The sequence below is a fragment of the Piliocolobus tephrosceles genome, chromosome 7, assembly GCF_002776525.5.
Source record: "Piliocolobus tephrosceles isolate RC106 chromosome 7, ASM277652v3, whole genome shotgun sequence".
Lineage (NCBI taxonomy): Eukaryota > Metazoa > Chordata > Mammalia > Primates > Cercopithecidae > Piliocolobus > Piliocolobus tephrosceles.
In genome coordinates this window covers 107,085,943-107,106,071 of record NC_045440.1, presented here as the reverse complement: position 1 = coordinate 107,106,071, position 20,129 = coordinate 107,085,943, and the positions used below count along the sequence as shown (strand labels likewise).

General features: G+C 36.4%; 1 protein-coding gene across 12 annotated transcripts in view; it reads right to left on the bottom strand.

The window, feature by feature from the left end:
* Positions 1-20,129, bottom strand: part of RIMS2 (regulating synaptic membrane exocytosis 2) — a 775,110-nt gene that overhangs the window by 570,887 nt on the left and 184,094 nt on the right. For all 12 annotated transcript variants that reach the window (XM_031935886.1, XM_031935888.1, XM_031935883.1 and 9 more), the window contains one exon: positions 10,030-10,240. In XM_031935886.1, coding sequence (XP_031791746.1) covers positions 10,030-10,240 — 211 coding nt within the window. The remainder of the gene's footprint in view (positions 1-10,029; positions 10,241-20,129) is intronic.

Here is a 20,129-nt window from a genome sequence, read left to right as displayed (position 1 = left end):
GGAAGAGATAGATTGCAATACAATAATATTGGGGAACATCAGCACCCTGCTCTTAGTAATGAACACAGCATGTAGGCAGAAAAATCAACAACAAAAAAAATCAGAATTAAACTAAAACTCTAGACCAAATGAACCTAACTGACATTTACAAAATATTTCATCCAACTGTGACAAACTACACATTCTTTTCATTAGCACATAAAACATTCTCCAGAACAGATTATGTCCTAGGCCAGAAAACAAGTCATAATGAAATTTTTAAAGTAAAAATCATATCAGGTATCTTTTCTGACCATAAGGAACAAATTCAAAATCAGTAACAAGAGGAATGCTGAAAACTGTATATATACATGGAAATTAAACAACATGCTTGTGAATGACCAATAAGTCAATGAAGAAATTAAGAAGCAAATTAAAAACTTTCTTGGAACAAATTTAAATGGAAATGCTAAATTACCAAAACTGATGGGATACAGTAAAGCAGAGGGAAGTTTACTGCAATAAATGGCTACATCAAAAAGGTAGAAAGACTCCAAATAAACAACCTAATAATGCCTGTTAAAGAACTAGAAAAGCAAGAACAAATCAAACCCAATATTAATAAAAGAAAACATATAATAAAAAAGCAGGAATAATTAAAATTGAGACAAAAACACAAAAGAAAAATGAAAGGAAAAGTTGGCTTTTTGAAAACATAAACAAAATTAACAAACCTCTCACTAGGTAACTAAGAAGAGACCAACATAAATACAGTCAGAGATAAAAAAGAAGACATTAAAACTGATACTATGAAAATATAAAGGATCATTAGAGACTACTGTGAATAAATATAAGCAAAAAATTTGAAAAATACATAAGAAATGGATACATTTCTTAAGACTGGATCATGATTAAATGGAAAACCTAAACAGACCAATATGAGTAAAAAGATTAAAGCCATAATGAAAAGTCTGTCATCAAACAAAAGCCCAAGACCTCATGGAGTCACTGCTGAATTCTATCAAATATTTAAAAGAAGAATTTGAATGAACTTCCATTCACAATTGCTTCAGAGAGAATAAAATACCTAGGAATCCAACTTACAAGGGATGTAAAGGACCTCTTCAAGGAGAACTACAAACCACTGCTCAGTGAAATAAAAGAGGACACAAACAAATGGAAGAACATACCATGCTCATGGATAGGAAGAATCAATATCGTGAAAATGGCCATACTGCCCAAAGTTATTTATAGATTCAATGCCATCCCCATCAAGCTACCAATGAGTTTCTTCACAGAATTGGAAAAAACGGCTTTAAAGTTCATATGGAACCAAAAAAGAGCCCGCATTGCCAAGACAATCCTAAGTCAAAAGGACAAAGCTGGAGGCGTCACGCTACCTGACTTCAAACTATACTACAAGGCTACAGTAACCAAAACAGCATGGTACTGGTACCAAAACAGAGATATAGACCAATGAAACAGAACAGAGTCCTCAGAAATAATACCACACATCTACAGCCATCTGATCTTTGACAAACCTGAGAGAAACAAGAAATGGGGAAAGGACTCCCTATTCAATAAATGGTGCTGGCAAAATTGGCTAGCCATAAGTAGAAAGCTGAAACTGGATCCTTTCCTTACTCCTTATATGAAAATTAATTCAAGATGGATTAGAGACTTAAATGTTAGACCTAATACCATAAAAACCCTAGAAGAAAACCTAGGTGGTACCATTCAGGACATAGGCATGGGCAAGGACTTCATGTCTAAAACACCAAAAGCAACGGCAGTAAAAGCCAAAATTGACAAATGGGATATGATTAAACTAAAGAGCTTCTGCACAGCAAAAGAAACTACCATCAGAGTGAACAGGCAACCTACAGAATGGGAGAAAACCTTTGCAATCTACCCATCTGAGAAAGGGCTAATATCCAGAATCTACAGAGAACTTAAACAGATTTACAAGAAAAAAAACAAACAACCCCATCAAAAAGTGGGCAAAGGATATGAACAGACATTTCTCAAAAGAAGACATTCATACAGCCAACAGACACATGAAAAAATGCTCATCATCACTCGCCATCAGAGAAATGCAAATCAAAACCACAATGAGATACCATCTCACACCAGTTAGAATGGCAATCATTAAAAAGTCAGGAAACAACAGGTGTTGGAGAGGATGTGGAGAAATAAGAACACTTTTACACTGTTGGTGGGATTGTAAACTAGTTCAACCATTATGGAAAACAGTATGGCGATTCCTCAAGGATCTAGATCTAGATGTACCATATGACCCAGCCATCCCACTACTGGGTATATACCCAAAGGATTATAAATCATGCTGCTATAAAGACACATGCACACGTATGTTTATTGCGGCACTATTCACAATAGCAAAGTCTTGGAATCAACCCAAATGTCCATCTGTGACAGACTGGATTAAGAAAATGTGGCACATATACACCATGGAATATTATGCAGCCATAAAAAAGGATGAGTTTGCATCCTTTGTAGGGACATGGATGCAGCTGGAAACCATCATTCTTAGCAAACTATCACAAGAACAGAAAACCAAACACCGCATGTTCTCACTCATAGGTGGGAACTGAACAATGACATCACTTGGACTCAGGAAGGGGAACATCACACATCGGGGCCTATCATGGTGGGGGAGGGGGGAGGGATTGCATTGGGAGTTATACTTGATATAAATGACGAATTAATGGGTGCTGATGAGTTGATAGGTGCAGCACACCAACATGGCACAAGTATACATATGTAACAAACCTGCACATTATGCACATGTACCCTAGAACTTAAAGTATAATAAAAAAAAAAAAAAAAAAGAAGAATTAATACCAATCCTACTCCAACTCTGCCAACAAATTTTGAAGAGGAGAGACTACTTCCAAACTCATTCTATGAGGCTAGTATTAACCTGAGAATGAAAACAGGCAAAGACACAAAAACAACAACAATGACAACTACAGGCCAGTATCTCTGAAGAACGAACATACAAGCAAAAATCTTAAAAAACATTCTAGCAAACTGAATTGAATAAAATATTATAAAGATCAATCACCATGATCATGCCAGGAATGCAAAGATGGTTCAGCATTCACAATTCAATAAATGTGACACATCACAATCATAGAAATAAAGACCAAAACCATACAGTCATGATAGTACATTTCAATAAACACTTTTAACAATGATTTTTAACTCTGGACATACTAGATATAAAAGAAACATGCCTGAAAATAAAAAAGGCCATATTTGACAAACCTACAGCTAGCACCATATGGAAGGGAAAAAGAATTAAAAGTCTTTCCTCTAAGATCTGGAACAAGTCTATGATACTCACTTTCACCACTTTTGTTCAATATAGTACTGGAAATTCTAGCAAAAGCAATTAGGCAACAGCAATATACAAAAGGAATTCATATTGGAAAGGAAGAAGTCAAATTAGACTTTTACACAGATAACAAAGTCTTATGTTAAAACCCTAAAGATGACACCAAAAACACTTAGCACTCAAACAAATTCAGTAAAGTTACAGGATACAAAATCAACATACAAAAATCAGCAGCATTTCTGTACGCCAGCAGCAATCTGAAAACAAAATCAAACAAGCAATCCCATTTACAGTAGCTACAAAAATAAAATAAAATAAAGTAAAATAAAATAAAATACCTAGGAATAAACTTAACTAAAGAAGAGAAAGATCTCTACCATGAAAACTATAAGACACTGATGAAATAAATTGAATACCAAAAAAAAGGAAAAGTATCCTATTATCATGGATTGAAAGAATTACTACTGTTAAAATGTTGAAACTACCAAAAGCAATCTATAGATTCAACATAACCTCTATTAAAATACCAATGACAGGCCAGGCCTGGTGGCTCATGTCAGTAATTCCAGCACTTCGGGAGTCTGAATGGGTTGATCACTTGAGGTCAGAGACCAGCCTAGCCAATATGGCAAAACCCTGTCTCTACTATGAATACAAAATTTAGCTGGATGTGGTGGTGTATGCCTGTAATCCCCGCTACTCAGAAGGCTGAGGCAGGAGAATCATGCGAACCTGCGAGGTGGAGGCTGCAGTGAGCCAAGATCATGCCACTGTACTCCAGCCTGGGCAAAAGAGGAAGACTTTGTCTTAAAAACAAAACAAACAAACAAACAAAAAACAATGACAGAAGTGTGAGAGTGAAACCAGCCAGGACAACATAGCGAGACCTCATCTCTACAAAAAAAAATCAAAAAATTAGCCAGGTATGGTGATGAATACTATAGTCCCAGCTACTCAAAAGGAGGATCGTTTGAACTCAGTGGATGAACAAAACAAACAAAAACACCCAATAACATTCTTCACAAAACAGAAAAAAAAAAAAATCCTAAAACTCTAATGGAACCAAAAAGATGCTAAACAGCCAAAGCATTTCTTAGCCAAAAGACAAAGAAAAAAAAAAGTTGGAGTAATTATATTGCCTGACCTCAAAATATACTATAAAGCTAGAGTAACCAAAACAGCATGTTACTAGCATAAAAACAGACACAGACCCAGGGAAAAGAACACAGAAATCAGAAATAAATCAATGCATCTACAGCTAAGTAATGTTCAACAAACGTACCAAGTATAAACACCAGGTAAAGGACTGTCTCTTAAATAATGGTTCTGAGAAAATTAAGTATCCATATGCAGAATGAAACTAGAATTCTGTCACCGTATATAAGAATCAAATCAAAATAAAGACTTAAATCTTAAGACCTGAAACTCTTTCACTACTACTATAAAAAAAAATAAACATTGGTCTAGGCAAATATTTATTGTATAAGACCTGAAAAATAGACAACAAAAGCAAAGATTGACAAATGAAATTATATCAAGCTAAAAGATCATGCCTAGCAAAGGAAACAATCAACAGAGTGAAGAGATAGCCCGCAGAATGAAAGAAAATGTTTACAAATTATCTATCTAATAAGGGATTAATAACTGGAATATACAAAAAACTCAAACAACTCAATAGCAAAATAAAAAATAATCAGATTTAAAAATGGACAAAAGATATAAATAGACATTTCTCAAAAGAATACAAATATCCAACAGGTATATGAAAAAATGATCAACATTACTAATTATCAGAGAAATGCAAATTAAAGCCACAATGTGATATCATCTCACCCTCATCAAAATCACAATTATGAAAAAGAAAATAACAAATGTTAACAAGGATGTAGAGAAAGGTGAACACTTGTATACTGTTGGTAGGAATATAAATTAGTACAGCCACTATGGAGAAGAGTATAGAGGTTCCTCAAAAAAAGCCTAAAAATAGAACCACCATATGATCCAGCAATTCCACTATCAGGTCTGTACCCAAAAGAAAGGAAATAAATGTATTGAAGAGATACCTGTACTCCCCTGTTTATTGAACCATATTCACAATAGCCAAGATAGGAAATCACTCTAAGTGACCATCAACAGATGAAAGAATTTTAAAATGTTGTATATATACACAATGGAATATTATTCGGCCCTAAAAAAGAATAAAATCCTCTCATTTGCAGCAACACGGATGGAACTGAATGTCATTGTGTTAAGTGAAACAAGCCAGGCCCGGAAAGACAAATATCACATGTTCTCATTCATATGTGGGGGAAAAAAATTGATCTCATGCAGGTAGTAAATAGAATGGTAATTACTGGAGGCTAGGAAGGGTAGGAGGAAGCGGGAATAAAGAGCGGTTGGTTAATGGGTATAAAAATATAATTAGATAGAAAAAACAAGTTCAGTGCTCAGTTACAAGAAAGAGACTATGGTTAACAGTAATTCACTGTATATTTCAAAATAGCTGGGAGAAAAGATTTGGGATGTTCCCAAAACAAAGAAATGGTCAGTGTCTGCTGTGACAGATATCCCAATTATTCAGATTTAATCATTACACATTGTACAATTGTTATCATTATCACATATACCACGTTAATATGTATGACTATTAAATATTATGTATCCATAAATTTTCAATTTAAAAATACTGAAAGACAAAAACTGTCAACCAAGAATTCCACAATCAGCAAAAATATATTTTTAAAAAATGAAGGCAAAATTTTCAGCATAAAAAAACTGAAACCATTCATTAGCAGCAGACTTGCCCTTCAAGAAATACTGAAGGAAATACTTAAGACAGACAAAATGTGATAACAGATATAATTATAGATCTACAAAAACAAATAAATAATGCCAGAAACAACTACAAGAATAAATACAGTTCTTTTCAAAAATTATTTAATATTTGAAACTCTTGGAAGATAACCTTTTTATACAAAAAGAATAACAATATATTGTAGGGTTTATAAAATGAATAAAAGTAAAATATGACACCAGTAACATAGAATCCAACATTATTGTAAGCTTCTTATAATACACATGAAATAGTGTAATATCAGTTGAAGGTTGACAACAATAATTTAACTATGTATTCTACAAATCTTGAATAACTTAATAAAATAACAGTTACAGCTATTAAGCCAACAAAGGAGAAAATATGAATCATAAAAATACTTGAGCAATCTCAAAAAAGGCTAAAAATGAAAAAAACAAGAACAGATGACATAAGACAAAATCAAAAAGCAAGATGATGTAATCAAATGAAACCATATCCACAATCACAGTAAATGTACATTTTATAAGCATCCAATAAAAAGGAAGAGATTGTCAGGTTGGATAATAAAGCAAGATCCAGTAACTATATGCTGGCTATAAGAAAGGTACTTCAAACAAATAAATTTTAAGTAAAATAATAGAAGAACATATACTATGCTAATACCTAAGGCAATACATATATGTAATTCCATTTCCAAATATATATCTAGATACAGAGGGAGAGAGACACAGAGAGAGAGAGAGAGAGAGAGAGAGAGAGAGAGACTTGGTCTATATATATATATTAGACCAAGTGAATTTCAGAGCAAAGAATATTATCAAAAATAAAGAAGATCACTTAATAAAAAGGGGTGTGTTAAACTAGAGGATATAACAATCCTAATGTTTATGTCCCTAAAAACAGAGCCTAAAAATACATAAAACTATAACTAATAGAACTCCAAGGAGAAATAGACAAATCTACATATTATTATATATTTCAAAACCCCTCTCTTAACAACTAATAGAATAAGCAGGAAATCAACAGTGAGATAGCAGACTTAAATGACTCTATCAATGAAATTGGCCTTGAATGGGCATTTTAAAATATTCTGGCCAAAAACAGAAGAATATGCATGCTTCTGAAGTGCACATAAAGCACTTACCAAAGTCAACTATATTCTGGGCCATAAAATAAGTATCAACAAATTCCAAATGATTCAAGGCATATAAAGTATATTCTAAGATCACAAGAGAGGTAAATTAGAAATCATTAACAAAAAGATCCCTAGGAACCCCACAATATTGAAAAATAAATAACATACTTCTAAATTATCTATAGGTAAAAGAAGAAAAGAAAAATGAGAAAGTATTTTTAACTTAATAAAATGAAGAAACAACACACGAGAATTGTGATGATGCCAGTAAAGTAGTACTTAGGGAAAATTTATAGAATGTGACTCCTAATTTAGAAAGAAAGAAAAGTATCAAGGCAATGACCTCAGCTTCTATTTTAAGAAAGTAAAAAAGATAAAATTAAACCCAAATAAGCAGAAAAAGACAAGACAAGACAAGAAACAAAAAGAAAAGAAAAAAGATCAAAGATCAAAGCAGAAATCAACAACAAAGAAAAATCAATAAAACAAAAATCTGGGCCAGGCGTGGTGGCTCGCACCTGTAGTCCCAGCACTTTGGGAAGCTAAAGTGGGAGAACTGCTTGAGGCCAGAAGCTCAAGATGAGCCTGGGCAACATAGCAAGAGCCCATCACTACAAAAATAATTTTAAAAATTAGCAGCGCATGGTGGCACACACCCATAGTCCCTGCTACTCAGGAGCCCAAAGTGACAAGATTACCTGAGCCCAGGGGGTCAAGACTGCAGTGAGCTGTGGTTGTGCCACTACAATCCAGCCTGGGCAACAGAGTAAGATCCTTTTTCTAGCCAGGTTGAGCAGGAACAAAAAAGATACAAATTACCAATATCAGGAATGAAAGAAGTAGCATCACTGCAGATTCCATAGATACTAAAAGACTAATAATGGAATACTATGAACAAGTTCATGCCAATAAACTCAACCACTTATGAGGAAGTAGACAAACTAAGATATAACAATGAAACCTTATTCAGGAAAGATAACCTGAATAACCCCATATCCACTAAGAAAACAAACTTTACTTAAAAACCTTCCCAACAAATAAAATTGCATGCCCACATGGCTTCACTGTTGTAATCTACCAGTTCTACACAATCTCTTCCAAAATGTTGAAGAGGAGGAAATACTTCCCAACACATTTTATCAGGCCAGCATTATCCCAATACCAAAACCAAAGAAAAACATTACAAGGAAGAAAAATACAGACACATGCCTCATGAACATAGCAGCAAAAGTTGTAAATAAAATTTTATTAAATCAGCCAGGCACCATGGCACGTATCTGTCATCCTAGCTACTTGGGAGGCTGAGGCAGAAGGAACACTTGAGCCCAGGAGTTCAATTCCAGCCTAGGCAGCATAGCAAGACACTCATCCCTAAAAAAAATAATCTAATCAAATCCATTAATACATAAAAGAGATAATCCATCATGACAAAATGGGGTTTATCCCAGTAATAAAAGCTGATTTAACATATAAAAATCAACCAATGTATTTTACCACATTAACAAACAAAATAAAAAAAATATGATTAATCTAAACAGATGCAGAAAAGGCACTTGGCAAAATCCAACATCTATTCCTGATCTTACAAAACCAACCAAACAACAACAACAAACTCAGCAAAGTAGGAATACATGGCATCTATGAAAAGTGTACAGCTAACATTATACCTAATAGTGAAGACTAAGGGCTTTCTCCCTAAGATTAAGAACAATACAGTGGAATGTCTGCTATCATCCATTTTATTCAAAATTATACTGCAGTTTCTAGTCAATGTACCTAGTCAAGAAAAAAAAAATCAGAATCAGGTAATCCAGGGGAAACAATTAGAAGTGGTTAGTTCTTAGTAAAACAAAATAATGAAAAATGGGGATTAATGAAGAAAATGAAGAAATGAAATCACACAGGGCAACTAATTTCCACAATGATGTCTAAGTAATGTATATAAAACAATAGCTTCCTATTTAAAAATTACTTAAATAAATAAGTAGGTGGTAAGATTAGTAAGTAGATAAATGCAAAGTCTAAAGAATTTACTGACACAAACTTTTTTTTTTTTGAAACAGAGTCTCTGTTGTCCAGGCTGAAGTGCAGTTCTCCTGCCTCAGCCTCCTAAGTAGCTGGGACTATAGGCGCACACCACCATGCCCAGCTAACTTGTAGTTTTTAGTAGAGACGGGGTTTCACCATATTGGCCAGGCTGGTCTCAAACTCCTGACCTTGTGATCTGCCCACCTCAGCCTCCCAAAGTGCTGGGATTACAGGTTTGAGCCACCGCACCTGGCCCAAACTTTTTTTTTTTTTTTGAGACATGGTTTCACTCTGTCACCCAGGCTGGAGTACAGTGGCACAATCATGGCTCACCACAGCCTTGACCTCTCTGGCTCAGGTCATCCTCCCACCTCTGCCTCCTGAGTAGCTAGGACTATAGGAGCCTGCCACCATGCCTGGTTAATTTTTGTGTGTCTTTTTTTTTTTTTTTTTTTTTTTTTTGTAGAGACAGGGTTTCACCATGTTGCCCAGGCTAGTCTAGAATTCCTAGGCTAAAGTGATCCGCCCGCCTCGGCCTACCAAAGGGCTAAGATTACAGGCGTGAGCCACCACGCCTGACCACAAGCATTTTAAAATATTGTTTTTGCTAATTTCGACAAAGCATTATTTGGGTTGAATTAACATACTCTGTAATGCGAACGGATAAACACAATATGCTTAACTAGAAGAGAATTGTAATTTTCATTTCTGTACCTTATTTGAGCGTAATGACACTCGACCTCCACAACGAGCACAGAACTTTGTTTGGCAATATGAACAGTTATGGCCACATCCATCAGCAAACTTTGTTTTGTGGCAGATACCACAGGTTGGTGCATCACCCTTCTGTTCTTGCTGTTGCTGTGATTCTTCTCCCATCTTCTTTACCTGTTCCTTATACATTTCAAACTGCTGATGCAGTTTTCTGCAGAGAAAATAAGTAAGAAAAAAATTGGTTTCCTGATGATCTCTAAAGGAAAAATTATCACAATTTATAGACACAATTTTATAACCAAAAAATATACAAGATGAGAATAAAAAGAATGAAAATTTAATTTTTTGATGATAACACTTTTCATGGCACACTATTTGCAAAAGTATTGCAACTAGTTCCACCTTCTTTTTTGAGACGAAGTCTCTCTCTGCTGCCCAGGCTAACGCGCAGTGGTGCGATCTTGGCTCACTGCAACCTCTGCCTCCCCAGTTCAAGCAATTCTCCCACCTCAGCCTCCTGAATAGGTAGGACTACCAGCACACACCACCATGTCAGCTAATTTTCATATTTTTAGTAGAGATGGGGTTTCGCCACGTTGACCAGGCTGGTCTCGAACTCCTGACCTCAAGGCATTCACCTGCCTCAGCCTCCTAAAGTGCTATGATTATAGGTGTGAACCAACATACCCAGTCTCTACCTTCTAACATACATATTAAATAACCAATTAATATAATGCATGTTTATGGAAATATTTCTTGAGATTATATTTCTAAATTTCTATCTACCACTTGGAGTACATTTTCAATCATATGTTCTAAAATACTTACAATATTATTTTTCTACCATTTAACTTCAGAAATACAGAAAGCTAATTTGACTTACACAGTGAAGTCAAGACCTATGAACTTCAAATCATTGAGACACAGTCTCAGTAAGAGTGATACAAAGAATCCAGAGAGAGAAAAAATATTACATAGGCGCTCCAGTCCAGTGGAAGAAAATTTACATGCTATTAAAAATGAAGAATTCCTTCATTTTGGGGGCTCTTGAGTAGACTTGAAAGTGCTGAGGCAAATATAAATAAACTTAAAAATTAGTCAATAAAAATTATCCAAACTAAAATAAAAAGAAAACTAAAAATAAGTGGGGAATAGAAAACAACAGTGCATCCAAGAGTTAACCCGACCTACCATATGTATAATTGTTCACAGAAAAAGAATAGAAATGAAGGAAATATTTGAAGGGATTATGACCAAAAATTTTCCAAAACTAATGAAAGACACCAAATTTAACACAAGAACCTCAGAGAATCCCTGGAAGCACAAATGTCAAATCAAATACCAAACATAAACACATGCCCCTAGTTTGCCTTCATAGTCAAACTGCTAAAACCCAAAAATAAAGAAAAAACTTTGAAAGTGGCCAAAAAAAAAATACACATTGTGTAGCGAGACCCAATGATAAGAATTAAAGAAGATTACTCTTGAGAAACCATGCAAGCTGGAAAGCTTTAGAGTCATGTCTATAAATTGAGAGAGAAAAAAAAAAAAAAAAACCTGTCAACCCAGAATCTCATACACGGTAAAATTAGGCTTTGGAAAATATGCATAAGTAAATAAAAATTATAAAAATAAATAAAATTTAAAAATAAAAACTTTTCCAGATGGACACGTATTGAAGAAATTCATTGGCAGTAGACCTTCACTGCATGGAACTTAAAGGAAGTTCTTAAAATAGAAAGAGTATGATACTCCTTGGAAGTACCATATGGAAAAAGAGACCTAGAAAAAGAAATACACGCTTATATTAAAAATAAAATGTGTCTCAAAAACTTAAGAAAATATAAAATTAAACCCAAAAAAAGCAGAAGAAATACAAGAGATTAGAACAGAAAACAATGAAACCAAATGCTGGTTTTATGAAAAAAATCAATGGAGACTGACATAAGCAAGTTAAGAGAATAGGACTTTCCAACATTTGTCCCTCAACAGCAACATCAATTTGAACAACTATTCACATGTGAAAACACGTTCATGAGACCTAAGGAAACCAGGTGGGAGATTATAGCAACTGATTGTAGCAAAAAAAATAAAAGACGCACTGAACAGGGTAAGAAGGACAGTTTAACATTTCCTGTTCATCCCTCCCCAACCACAGAGATAAACAGAGATACTCATTGCTAGGGAGAAAAAGAGAGAACAGAACACTCAACTCTGCCTTGAACTCCAATACCAGGCAATTGTTTACTGTGAAATGTGGTGCTAGGCAGACCCCCACAGTCTGACCAGGGTTTTACACACAGACGGAGCCTCCAGGTCCACTCCAGTGCCAGAACTCACATCCCCAGGCTCCATGCCTGACCACCAGACTTGGTCTTTGGGCCTGCCCAATCTCTAGGATGACTCCAGACTTCTACAATGCCCTCAGTGCCAGGCTGGTTCCCATGACCCCAGGCTTCAGGCACACCCCAGCATCAGGCCAGGCCCTGCAGCTCAATCATCAGGCTAGCACCCTCAGAACCAGCCTCCAGACAAGCCACTGTGGATATAGGCTCCAGACACACCTAGCACCAAACCAGCCCCTGTAGCCCAGGATCCAGGCTGTTTGTTATCTGCACACCAAGCCTCCCAGCCCACCCTGGCATCAGGTGAGATCCCACAGCTCTAGGTTCCAGGCCTGTCCGGTGGACAAGGTCTACATGCAACCTCCAGGCATATTACAGAGCCAGGACAGCCCCAGCCATCCTGGACTCCTGAATACTCCCATTATTATACTGGCTCACATGGCCCCAGGTTACAAGGCATGTTCCAGCACAGCACAAGTGCCTAAAGCCCTAGTCATCAAGCCAGCACACAAAGACCCAGCCTCCAGGGTGGCACCTGCAGATACAAGATCCAGGCCCACTCAGCACAAGACCAGCCCCCGTAGTCCTAGCCTCCAGGCTTCCTTCAGGTTTCAGACCAGCCCAGTAAAACAGCGGCCCATACCACTGCAAACATCAGCCCAACACAGCGACAGGTTAGCATCCTGGTCTAAGGCAAAGGTCAGAACCTGCAAAAACAGATTCTAGGCATACACAATGCCATGTTGGTCCCTGAGGCCCCACCCTCCAGGCCAGCCCTTGCAAAGTCACACCCCAACAGACCAACAGACCAATAGTATGGCAGTAGAACCCAGTGCCAAGACAAACCATATGGAAAGAGTGTCCAAATCCACTCTTGTGGACACAAAACAAGTTCCACCCTAAAAGACTCAGGCCCCAGGACCAACCAAGTAACAGGTCAGGTCCCATGGTCACAAGGTCCATCCCAGTGCACCTGTGCACTAATGCCATCCCAATACCTAGCCAGCCCCTCCTGACACAGGCTCAAGGGCAACTTCAATGCCAGGTCAGCCTCTGTGGGCCCAAGTTTAAGGTCAGTTCCCACAGAAACAGATTTGAGGACAAAGCCTACAGACCAAATGAATCGGTCCACAACAGAGGTTCCAGGATCAAAGCCCAACCCAACGAACCCAGGGACAAGGGACACACACCTGCTGACCCAGGCACTGGTTCAGTCTGCTCAAGAATTCCAGCAACAAGCCCACCTACCAACCATGCAAACAGCTTGCCCAGAATCACCACATGGGCTGACTGGTGAAGACGTTTTCCAGACAAAGACAATCTAAACAGACTGCAATAAGTCCCTACTTCCTACATACACAGACATCAGCAAAAGGTAAGCATAATCATGAAAAACCAAGGAGATAAAACACTACCAAAAAAGCAATCATTTCCAGCAAGGAAGTATAAGAAGATGATGGAAGAGAAGCCTCCATTAATCATCCTCCTCACAGGAACACCAAATTGAACAACTATTCACACAAAAAAGCACTGTCATAAGAACCAAAGATCAAGTGAGCAATCACGGTACCTCGTTTTAACTTTATATATAAAAAAGAGGCACTGAAGAGGGTAGAAAAGACAGTCTTAAATTCTTGATGCCATTCCTCCTTCACCTATCAGCAGCAGCCACAGAGTGCAGGAAGAGAATCTGCGAACTTACGGAAGGCAGAGTGTAGTAATTGTGGGACTCTGCATTGAAACTCAGTGATGACCTGTCACAGATGAAAGCAACACCAGGCAGAACTCAGCCACCCCTCATAGAGGGAGCATTTATATCAGCCCTAGCCAGAAGGGAATTGCCCATCCCAGCAGTAGGAACCAGAGTTCAGGCAAAGGCAAGCCCCATCACCATGAGCTAAAGGAGTCTGGGGTCCTAAATAAACCTGAAAGGCAGTCCACGCCACAAGGACCACAATTCCTGGGCAATTCCTGATTCTGTGCTGGGCTCAAAGCCAGTGAATGAGGGGAGCATGCAACCCAGTGAGATACCAGCCGAGGTGGCAAAGGGTGTGTTTGAAGCGTATAAAGGACTTTGTCTGGCACCTTGGATACCAGCTCAGCCACAGTAGAATATGGTACCAGGCAGAGCTGTGAGGCCCCCACCGACTCCAGGCCCTGGCCCTGGCTCTGAAATACCATTTGAGAGAGAGAGAGAGACAGAGACAGAGAGAGAGAGAGAGGGGGGAGAGAGAGAGAGAGAGAGAGAGAGAGACTCCGACAGACTCCATTTGTTTGGGAGAGAATAAGGAAAGAGAACAAGAGTCTCTGCCTAGTAATCCAGAGAATTCTTCCAGATTTTACCCAAGACCTTATCCAAGGCAGTACCGCTATGAGTCTGCAACATTCCTGGGATTGGTGTGGCCCCTTGTGATGACACAGCTACACTGATCAAAGACATCGATCACAACATCCAAGTCCCTTCAAATACCTGGAAAGCTTTACCAAGAAGGATGGGTAGAAACAAACCCAGACTGTGAAGACTACAATAAATACTCTACTCTTAGATCCCCAGAAACCAAAGAATACCCACAAGCATCAAGACCATCCAGGAAGACATGACCACACTAAACAGACTAAGTAAGGCACTAGGGAGCAATCCCAGAGAGACAGAAATATGTGTCCTTTAAGACAGAGGAATTCAAAATAGCTGTTTTGAGGAAGCTCAATGAAATTCAAGATACCATGGAGAAGGAATTCAGGATCCTATCAGACAAATTTAACAAAGAGATTAAAATAATGTAAAAGAATCAATAGAAATTCTAGAATTGAAAAATGCGACTGACATACTGAAGAATGCATGAGTCTCTTCACAGCAGACTTGATCAAGCGGAAGAAAGAATTAATGACCTTGGAAACAGGCTATTTGAAAATACATGGTCAGAAGAGAAAAAAAAAAAAAGAATAGGAAACACTAAAGTACACCTACAAGATCTAGAAAATAACTTAAATTGGCAAATCTAAGAGTTATTGGCCTTAAAGGTATAGACAGAGATAGGGGTAAAAGTTTGTTCGAAGGGATAATAACAGAGAACTTCCCAAACCTAAAGAAAGATATCAATATTTGAGCACAAGCAAGTTATAGAACACCAAGCAGATTTAACCCAAAGAAGACTACCTCAAGGCATTTAATAACCAAACTCCCAAAGGTAAAGGATAAATAAAGAATCCCAAAAGCACCAAGAGAAAAGATAGAGACAATATAGAATGAAGCTCCAGTATATCTGGCAGCAGACTTCTTAGTGGAAACCTTACAGGCCAAGAGAAAGTAGCATGATTATTCAAAGTGTTGAAAGAAAACAACTTTTATCCTAGAATAGTACATCCAGTAAAAATATCCTTCAAACATAAAGGAATCAAGACTTCCCCAGACAAACAAAAGCTGAGGAATTTAATCAACATCAGACCTGCCAACAAGAAATGCTAAAGGGAGTTCTTCAATCTCAAAGAAGAATGTTAATGAGCAATAGGAAATCACCCGAAGGTACAAAACTCACTAGTAATAGTAAATGCACCAAAAACACAAAATATTATAACACTGTGATTGTGGTGTATAAACTACAGATATCTTAAATAGAAAGATTAAAAGATGAATGCATCAAAAATAGTAACTACAAAAACTTTTCAAGACATAGACACTACAATAAGATATAAACAGAAACAACAAAGATAATAAGCAGGAGAATAAAGGTTAAGTATAGTATTTTTATTAGTTTTGTTTTTGCTTATTAGTTTATGCAGTGTTAAGTTGTCATCAGTTTAAAATAATGGATTCTAAGATGTTATTTGTTAACTTCATGGTAACCTCAAATGAAAAAACACACAACAGATACACAAAAAGTAAAATACGAGCAATTAAAGCACACCACAAGAGAAACTGACCTTCACTACAAAGAAGACAGGAAGGAAGGAAAGAAGGAAGAGAGGACCATAAAGCAACCATAAAAAATAAAATAGCAGGGGTAAATCCTTATTAACATTGAATGTAAATCAACTAAACTCTCCAATCAAAAGACACATGGGGCCAGGAGCGGTGGCTCATGCCTGTAATCCCAGAACTTCGGGGGCTGAGGTGGGAGGATCACTTGAGGTCAGGAGTTTGAGACTAGCCTGGCCCACATTCTGAAACCCCGTCTCTACTAAAAATACAAAAAAAATTAGCTGGGCATCATGGCGCATGCCTGTAACCCCAACTACTCAGAAGGCTGAGGCAGTAGAATCACTTGAACCTAGGGAGCAGACGTTGCAGCGAGCTGAGATTACGCCACTGCACTCCAGCCTGGGCAACAAAGCGAGACTCCATCTCAAAGAAAAAAAAAAAAAGACACATGGAGTAGCTGAATGTATTAAAACAAACAAACAAACAAACAAACAGAAAACCCAATGATCTGTTTCCTAAAAGTAACACACTTCACCTATAAAGATATACATAAACAGAAAATAAAGGAATGGAAAAAGGAATCTTTCTATTTAAGATAACAGTATTTTATACACCACAATCACAGTGTTATAATATTTTGTGTTTTTCTGCGCATTTACAATTACTAGCGAGTTTTGTACCTTCAGGTGATTTCCTATTGCAAAAGGAAACCAAAAAAAGAGCAGGAGTAGCTATACTTGTATCAGACAAAATAGATTTCAAAACAAAAATTATAAAAAGAAACAAAGAAGGTCATTATGTGATGATAAAAGGATCAATTCAGCAAAAGTATGTAACAATGATAAATCTATATGCACAAAACACTGAAGCATCCAGATATTGAAGTAAATATTATTAGAGCTAAAAAGAGAGATAGAACTAAATACAATGATAGCTGGAGACTTTAAAACCCCACTTCTAGCATTGGACAGATCATCCAGACAGAAAATCAACAAAGAAACATCAGACTTAATCTGCACTACAGACCAAATGGAATTAATAGGTATTTACAGAACATCTCATCCAATGACTGCAGAACACACATTCTTCCCCTCAGCACATGGATCATTCTCAAGGGCAGACTGTAAGTTAGGCCACAAAACAAGCCTGAAAAAATTTTTTTTTTAAATAAATTATATCAACTATATTCTCTGACCACAATGAAATAAAACTGGAAATCAATAATAAGAGAAATTTTGGAAACTATGCAAACACATGGAAATTAAACAATATGCTCCTGAATGACCAGTGGGTCAAAGAAGAAATTAAAATGCAAGTTAAAAAAATACCTTGAGACAAAGAAAAATGGAAACAACACACACCAGAATATATGTGATGTAGCATGGGCGATTCTAAGAGGACAATTATAACAATAAATGGGTAGATCAAAAAAAGAAGAGAGATCCAAAATGAACAGCCGAAAATTACGACCAAAGAAACTATGAAAAGAAGAACAAACTAAGCCCAAAGTTAGTAGAAGGAGGGAAATAATACATATCAGAGCAGAAATCAGTGAAATCAGAAATTTTAAAAAATAGAAAAGATAAAACTAAGAGTTGTTTTCTTGAAAAGATAAAATCAACAAGCTTATAGCTACACTAAGAAAAAGGAGGCTGCTGTAAATGAAATCAGGCATTAAAGTTCACACACAGAAATACAAAGGATCATAAGACACTGTTGTGAACTAATAACAATCCTTCTCAAACTCTTCCAAAAAACTGAATAGAAGAGAATGCATCCAAACTCATTTTATGAGGCCAGCATTACTCTGATACTAAAGCCAGAAAATAAACTACAAAAATAATAGAATTACAGGCCAATATTCTTGATGAACATAGATGCAAAATCCTCAACCAAATACTAGCAAACTGAATTCAACTGCACATACAAAAGGATCATCCACCATGATTAAGTTGGATTCCTTGACAGTTCAGAATGCAAAGATAGTTCAACATATACAATTCTACCAATATGATGCACTATGTTAACAGAATAAAGGACACAAACCGTATGATCATTTTAACAGATGTAGGAAAAGCATTTGATAAAATTCAATATCCTTTCGTGATAAATAAACTCTTAAATTAGGTATACAAGAAATATGTCAACACAATACAGGTGTTACATTACAAACCCACAGCTAACATCATACTCAATGGTGAAAAGTTGGAACCTTTCCTCTAAGATCAAGAAAGAAGACAAGGATGCCAACTATTGCAACTTATATTCAACACAGTAATGGAAATCCTAGCAAGAGCTATTAAGCATGAGAAAGAAATAAAAGGCATCCAAATTGAAAAGGAAATTTAATTGTCTCTGTTTGTGGACAACATGATCTTATCTCTAGTAAACCCTAAAGACTCCACTATGTTGAAGAGATAGCCATAGTCATATGTTCATTGCAGCATTATTTACAATAGCCAAGATATAAATCAAGTAAGTATCCATCAGTGAATGAATCAATAAAGAAAATGTGTTATATATACACAATGGAACACTATTCAGCTATAAAAAAGAAAGAAGTCCAGTCATTTGTGACAACACAGGTGAACTCAGAGGACATTATGTTAAGTGAAGTAAGCCAGGCACAGAAAGACAAATAGTACATGATCTCACTTACATGTAAAATCTTAAAAAGTTGAACTCATAGATGTAGAGGATAGAATTATGATCACTAGAGACTGGGGTATGGGGAGGTTAGGGAGATGTTGGTCAAAGGACACAAAATTTCAGTTAGATGGGAGATTCAAGTGATCTATTGTACAACATGGTGTCTATAGTTAATAACAATATATTGTATTTTGAAAATCATAAGAGGGTAGACTTAACATGTTCTCACCACAAAAATAAGTATGTGAGGTAATGCATATGGTAATTAGCTGGACTGAATCATTCCACAACATATACAGACTTGAAAACATCATGTTGTATAAGTATACACAATTTTTGTTAATTTAAAATTAAATTTAAAACTTTTTTAAAATTCAAGAAAAAAATCACTAAAATTGATAAATCTCAAGTTAGAATGATGAAAAAAACAAGACACAAATTACCTATAGCAAGAATGACAGAGATTACTACAGGATTCACAATTAATCTAAATTAATTTAAAAGACTGCAAAGGAATACTATAAGCAATCATATGCCCATATGTATGTATGTCTTTCTTTGAAAGACAGAAACTAGCATAACTCATTCACCAAAAAAAAAAAAAAAAAAAAAAGATAGCTTGACAAGCTTTATATCTATTAAATAACTTTAATTCATAGTTTAAGAACCTTCCAAATCTAAAACTCTGGTTCTCAATGGTTTCATTGGTGAATGCTACCAAACACTGAAGGAAGAAATAATGCCAATTCTACATAGTCTCGCCCAGAAAACAGAGGATGGAACATTTCCCAACTAATCTCTTAATACCAGTATTACTCTGACCCTAAAACCACACAAAGAAGCCGGGCATGGTGATATATCTCTGTAGTCCCAGCTACTCAAGAGGCTGAGGCAGAAGGATTGCTTGAGCCCAGAAATGCAAGGCTGCAGAGAGCTATGACTGCACATTGTACTCCAGCCTGGGCAACAAAGCAAGACCCCATCTCTTTAAAAAAATTACAAAGATACTGGAAGAAATTATAGACCAATAAAGTATTTCTCATAAGCAGATTTTTTTGTAAAAATCCTCAACACTAAAAATATTAGCAAATCAAATCCAAAAATGTGTTAAACAATAACACCTCACAAATAGGTGATGTTTATCTTAGGAATGTAAGTTTGGATACATATTTTAAATTCAAGCAATA